The sequence below is a fragment of the Apium graveolens genome, chromosome 8 (genome assembly GCF_009905375.1).
Source record: "Apium graveolens cultivar Ventura chromosome 8, ASM990537v1, whole genome shotgun sequence".
Taxonomy (NCBI): Eukaryota; Viridiplantae; Streptophyta; class Magnoliopsida; order Apiales; family Apiaceae; genus Apium; species Apium graveolens.
The window spans coordinates 45268386-45275176 of NC_133654.1; the positions used below are offsets into that span (position 1 = coordinate 45268386).

Genomic DNA, 6791 nt, shown 5'->3' on the forward strand with positions numbered 1-6791 from the left:
ACAGAATTTCATCAACTCTTACAATGAGATTACAACATTTTCTCCCCCATATCCTCAAAGATTGTTGCTCATCACCATTTGTAGCACTGTGACCCAAACACCTAAGATTCACTAAACATACATAAGCACACTGACTTGATATTTAAGCAGAAATCTATAAAGTAAATTTTAATTACTCAAATTTATTTTCTGGAACAATCAGAGGGCTGCTATCAAGTAGAACTTCCAACGACCTTGATTTCCTAGTTCCCAGATATGCATGCATGCCTCTTTAAATAATGTGTGTTGAGTTACAGAGTCTTGTTGCTCATCCAGTTGTTATTACAGTTGTCATTCCAGATACTTTCACATCAGCAATCACATTACAGAATCAGGATTTGGGGCATAATTGTAAATAGATGAGATAATTATTTATACAATATAGATTGGAATTATTTAGTTAGTTAGACAATGCATACTTTCACTTTCTCTCTCTAGTTTTAGCCTTCTCTCTTATAATGTTGTGTAATTCTTCATCTTCTTTATATAATTTTGTTCTTCTGAGTTCATCAATGGAGTCTTATCAAAGATTGTTCACTGAAACTTGATCTTAACTAATAGCATGGTATCAGAACGGTACGATATTGTAATTGTGTTCATTTTACATTTTCCCACCAAGTAAGATGGTTACATTCTCTCTTTGATTTGACTTTTCGTGATCGCAATCGTATCTTGATAATTGATCTTACAATTTGTTGATTTTACAATTTGTTCTTGATCTTTCTTTTGATGCTTTGTTTAATTGCTGAAATATAATGATTTGTGTAATTGTTGAATGCTGAAGAACTGTATGGAATTGCAGTTCTTATACTGATCTGATTGAAAATACTAATCTGATTGATTATACTCCTTTCATTCTGAGTTTGTTATCACTCTGAAATTCAATTCCATATTTATGAATAATTAATCTAAAATCTCTCTAAACAACTAAATCTCTCCGAGATATTGTTATCTCTTCGATCTAGATCTAAAAAAAACTTTATCGTTTATTTTCTTTCTTCTTCTCTTTTCATCATCTGTTCCAATGGCAACTGAGAATCAAAATTAGAATACTCAAACAGATTTGACACTAGATCCTTCTAGTGTGTACTTCTTGCATCCTTCGAATAATACTGGAATGAAACTAGTTACCACACCTTTTGGTGGAACTGCTTATGAAAACTGGAAGCGTTCTATGGTTATAGGACTCACTGCTAAGAATAAAATGAGTTTTATTGATGTAACCTTGCTCAAACCAGACGCTAATGCACCTGAATTCAAGTCTTGGTCTAGGTGTAACAGTATGAAAACTGGTTGGATAATTACTGCTCTAGAACCACAGATTGTTGGTAGTATACTCTATGTGGACACTGCGAGAAATATCTGGTTGGATTTAGAGGAACGTTTTGGATAAGCTTCTTCAGCCCAACTATATGCCTTGGAGCAAGAAATTCTACAAATTTCGTAAGATAATGTTTCAATTTCTGATTACTATAAACAGTTGAAGAACGTTTGGGATGAAATTGATAACCTGAAGCCACTTTCTGCTTGTACATGTACCAATTGCACATGTCACATTACTCAGAAGGTGCTGAAATTGCAACAAGATAAAAGATGGATGATATTTCTTAAGAAAATATCTAATGAGTTTGCTAATGTCCGTTCTCACATTCTGGTGATGGATAATCTTCCTAATCTCCCACAAGCTTATAGGATGTTGCTCCAAGAACAGAGACATAAAGAAATATCCAAAGTGACTACTACTTCACAGGAATCTGTTGCTTTTTCCATAGATAAGATTCAAAATAGTTTCAAACAATTGCCTGCTTCACATAAAATCAACAGGAGCTCCACTGGAAGGCCTTATTCTGGGTACAATACCAATAATTCTGCAGGATTCCAGCAGCAAAGGAGACCTACTTACTTTTGTGATCGTTGCAAGATTCCAGGACACAGAGAAAGATGTTTTAAGCTGATTGGTTATCCACCAGAGTTTAAAATGAATCAGCAGAGTAAATTTGCAGTATGTGTAACAATTGATAATACTGAGGAGTCTCAGATCAAAGATTTGCCTGACACTAGTTCTCAGAATCCTTCTCCTCATGGTATCTCTATGAAATAATATAATCAGCTCATGTCTCTTTTAGCACAGAGTAACAATACTGATCAGGATAATTCTTTTTCTGGAAATGCTTTACTAGCAGGTACTTATTATTGCTTGTTGTCCTCAGTTCATACCAATAAATGGATAATAGATAGTGGTGCATTGGATCACATATGTTCATCTATCGGGTTTTTTCATACTGTTAAGGAAATCTTAGATAGTAATTTTATCACCATTCTTGATGGCACTAAAATTCGAGTGACACATATTGGCAACATCAAGTTAAATAACTTTATTGAACTTACTGATGTTTTATTTGCTCCTACCTTCAGATTTAATCTGATTTCAGTCCCCAAACTTGTCCACAATACTACTTATTCAGTATATTTTACTTCTGGTTCTTGTTTGCTTCAGGAGCATTCAATGAGTCCACCCAAGCTTCTTGGTAAATTGTTTCAAGGTCTTTATTTTTTTGATGAAGGTTTCTTTTCCACTACTGCAGTTCACTCTCTTGTGTTGAACAAAGCTTCACCGTCTATTGTTTCTACTCCTATGGCTCATGCTACTGTTAGTTCTCACATTGATGAGGCCAAATTACTCTATTTGCGTCTAGGTCATGGGCCTTACTCTAAACTCAGTACAATTGTAAAGCATATTGATTTTACGGTTTTAAATGATTGTCTTTGCACTATTTGTCCTGCTGCACGACAGCATCGTTTCTCTTTTCGTTCAAGTGAAATAAAAATTACAAGAATATTTGAACTTCTTCATCTTGATGTTTGGGGACCGTATCATGTCACAACACACACTGGTTGCAAATATTTTCTGACCATCGTTGATGATTTCAGTCGAGCCACATGGGTTCATCTTATGAAATCCAAGCTTGACACTGTTTCTATTTTACACACCTTTCTTAAACATATTTAGAACCAGTTTAGTGCTAGTATGAAAATCATTCATACAGATAATGCCTTAGAATTATGTCAAGGCAACATTTTAGAAATTTATGAGTCCTTTGGAATATTACATCAAACCAGTTGTCCAGACACACCCCAACAAAATGGGGTGGTCGAACGCAAACACAAGCATCTCATGGAGACTGCTCGTGCTTTATTTTTTCAGTCTAATTTGCCTTCTCAATATTGGGGCCACTGTGTTCAATGTGCTGCTTTTCTCATAAACAGAATGCCAGTTAAACAGTTGAGTAACATCACACCATATGAGAAATTATTTCACTGCCCTCCTAACTATACCTCCCTTCGTTGTTTTGGTTGCCTCTGTTTTGTTTCTACTTCTAAACAGTCCAGAACTAAGTTCGACCCAAGGGCACATCCTTGTGTTTTTCATGGATATCCGGAAGCTACAAAAGGCTACAAGATACTTGATCTAGTTACTCATAGAGTTTTTGTTTCTAGAGATGTCAAATTCCATGAAAAAACTTTCCATTTCATATGTCACAATTGCCTACTTTTCCTACTCCTCAATTTTTTCTACCTACACATGCCACATTTGATCAGTACCACCATATTGATGTGCCAGACAATTTTTATGAGCCTCGTATTCCCTCCACCACTATTCCCTCTGCTGACTCTTCTGCTGTAGTTGAAATACCAGTTAGAAAATCTACTCGACAAACTCATACACCATCTCACTTGCGTGATTATGTCTGTAATCTTGCTTCATTCGATTTACTTCCTTAATCTCACCATGCCTTATTAATACATACTTCTTCTATCAAAGAACCTAGTTCTTATAAACAGGCATCCCTCGATCCTAACTGGGTGCAAGCTATGAAACTTGAAATACAGGCTTTGGAATTAAATAATACTTGGGATATAGTAGACTTGCCACCAGGAAAAAGACCTATTGGATGCAAATGGGTGTTTAAAACCAAGCTAAAAGCAGATGGCTCTATTGAACGGTTCAAGGCACGTCTTGTGGCAAAAGGGTTTAATCAAAAATATGGCATTGATTATCACGAAACTTTTTCCCCGGTCGTAAAAATGGCTACTGTTCGAAGTATCCTCTCACTTGCTGCTAGTAAAAAATGAAAGATTTTACAGCTTGATGTTAATAACGCATTTCTTCATGGCGAATTACATGAAGAAGTCTACATGACCATGCCAGAGGGTATTCCAAATCCTATAAACAAAGTATGTCATTTAAAGAAATCAATCTACGGTTTAAAACAAGCCAGCTGAGAGTGGTTTACCAAACGGCTTCATGAATTGAAATGTCAGGGTTATGTTCAATCAAAAAACGACTACTCCTTGTTTATCAAAAAATCTGGTAATGATATCATCATTTCCGCTGTGTATGTCGATGATATCATTATTACAGGTACCAATCTTGCTGATATTACTGCATTTAAGGAACACCTTCACAAATGTTTTGGTATTAAGGATCTTGGTTATCAGCATTTCTTTTTGGGCTTTGAGGTTGGTTATACAGATTCTGGAATAACTCTTACACAAGTCAAGTTTACTAAGGAACTTCTAGTTGATTCTAGTATCTCTGTCTTTAAGAAAGTTGCAACACCATTACCCCTCAATTTAAAACTTTCTGCAAACACAGGTGAGCCTTATTCTGATCCAGCATTTTATCAAGCTCTTGTTGGCAAACTCATTTTCTTGACCAATATTAGGCCTGATCTATCATATTTTGTGCAAACCCTTAGTCAATTCATGCATTCTCCCAAGCTCCATCATTTTGATGCTCTGCAACATGTCTTGCATTATGTGGTTAGTACAGCAGGTCAAGGAATTTTTCTTAAGGGATCAGATGCTTTAACTCTACAAGCATACTCTGATTCGGATTGGGCTGCATGCCCCAACACAAGGAGATCGGTTTCTGGATATTTGCTGCTTCTTGGTTCTTCACTAATAAGTTGGAAATCAAAAAACAAACAACGGTTTCCAAATCTTCCTCAGAAGCCGAATATCGTGCAATGGTTGCTGCAGCTTCTGAGGTTGCATGGTTAGTACGTTTATTTGGTGACATTGGTATTACTAATCTTCAGCCTATCACATTGTTTTGTGACGATCAATCCGCAATGCATATTGCGAAGAATCCTGCCTTCCATGAACGTACGAAACATATTGACATCGATTGTCATTTTACTCGTGACAAAGCGTTGGAAGGCCTTATCGAACTCTCTTATTTGCCTACTACTGATCAGCTGGCTGATTTGTTAACCAAGATATTACCATCTCCGCATTTCAATGAGTTAAAGTCCAAGTTTGGTATGTGCATTCTCATCCCCAGCTTGAGGGGGGTGTTGAGTTACAGAGTCTTGCTGCTCATCCAGCTATTATTCCAGCTGTCATTCCAGATACTTTCACATCAGCAATCACATAACAGAATTAGGATTTGGGGCATAATTGTAAATAGATGAGATACTTATTTATACTATATTGATTAAAATTAGTTAGTTAGACAATGGAGACTTTCACTTTCTCTCTCTAGTTTTAGCCTTCTCTCTTGTAATGCTGTGCAATTCTTCATCTTCTATATATAACTTTGTTTTTCTGAGTTCATCAATGGAGTCTTATCAAAGATTGTTCACGGACACTTGATCTTAACTAATAACAATGAGCTAGGCTAGTCTCCTCTTTTCGTAGGATGTGCTGTTCCTAGCTTCTCCTCTCTAATCGCGACATGTTCCAAGATTTCTATTGCATCACCCCACCTGAATTCACGTCAATGTAGTAACAAATATTTAAGACATAAAACCTTATACCATTCAATCTGCAGACAATGTGCTGAACGAATAATCATATCTAAAGAATAAATAGAACTTTTTTTTTTAAAACATGATTTTTACGAGTGCTACCCTATAACCCCGTGCTATGCCCGACCGATTATATCATTTGAAATTTTATTATTTTAATAATTTATAAAAATAAATTATAAAAAATAATAATTATCTATTATTTAAATAAATGAAATTAAAATATTTACATATTATTGTGTATGTATTATATTATTGAAGCATTTAAAATTTAAATAGTTAAAATTTTAAAAAGTCCTCCTATCAAAACCAGTAGATTGCGTTGCTATAAGAAGGCGGGAGGCGCAGTTATGTGGATGATTTAATATTAATTTTTTAAAAATTATTTTTTTATTTGTTTCTTGATTTATTTATTTTTTTGTTATATTATAATTTAAGTTATTAAAATTAATTTTGAAAGTGTTTGGTTTCCGACAAAAGAGGCAAGAAAAAACTTGAGTGCGATTAGAAATTAATTTGAATAATAATTCATAGAGTTCGTAGTTATATTAGATATATGATTTATTTTTTAATTAAATTATATTTTTTTAAACTTTATTTTGGAAGATATTAACATACTTTTCTTATAATAGTATAGTATAGATAGATTAATTAGTTTGTTATATTATAATTTAAATAACTAAAATTAATTTTGGAAGTGTTTGATTCCGTACAAAGAGATATAAAAGAAGTTGAGTATGATTAGAATTTAAGTTGGATAATAATTTATAGAATTTATAGTTATATTATATACATGATTTAATTTTTAATTAAATTATATTTTTTAATTTTTATTTTTGAAAGATGTTAACGTATTTTTAGGTAAGTATTAACCAACAAACCAAACGATTTCACTTATAATAATATAGTTATTGTAATAAAATCAGACAATTTCTATTA

At 33.9% G+C, this 6791-nt stretch overlaps 1 protein-coding gene across 1 annotated transcript; it reads left to right on the plus strand.

Annotated features, from left to right (window-relative positions):
- The first annotated feature begins 1156 nt into the window (after window positions 1–1156).
- LOC141679540 (uncharacterized) lies at window positions 1157–5895 on the plus strand. The gene is made up of 9 exons (XM_074486017.1): window positions 1157–1363; window positions 1520–2123; window positions 2166–2983; window positions 3425–3523; window positions 3640–3786; window positions 3883–4141; window positions 4463–4968; window positions 5010–5364; window positions 5876–5895. Exons 1-9 carry the CDS (start codon window positions 1157–1159, stop codon window positions 5893–5895), a joined length of 3015 nt encoding a protein of 1004 aa, XP_074342118.1.
- The last annotated feature ends 896 nt before the right edge of the window (window positions 5896–6791 follow it).

Coding starts and splice junctions, on each gene's coding strand:
- LOC141679540 (XM_074486017.1), top strand. CDS start 1,157: ATGAAACTAGTTACCACACCTTTTGGTGGAACTGCTTATGAAAACTGG. Junction 3,787..3,882: donor CATCTCACTTGCGTGATTAT/GTCTGTAATCTT, acceptor TCTTATAAACAG/GCATCCCTCGATCCTAACTG. Junction 4,969..5,009: donor GCCCCAACACAAGGAGATCG/GTTTCTGGATAT, acceptor TTCACTAATAAG/TTGGAAATCAAAAAACAAAC.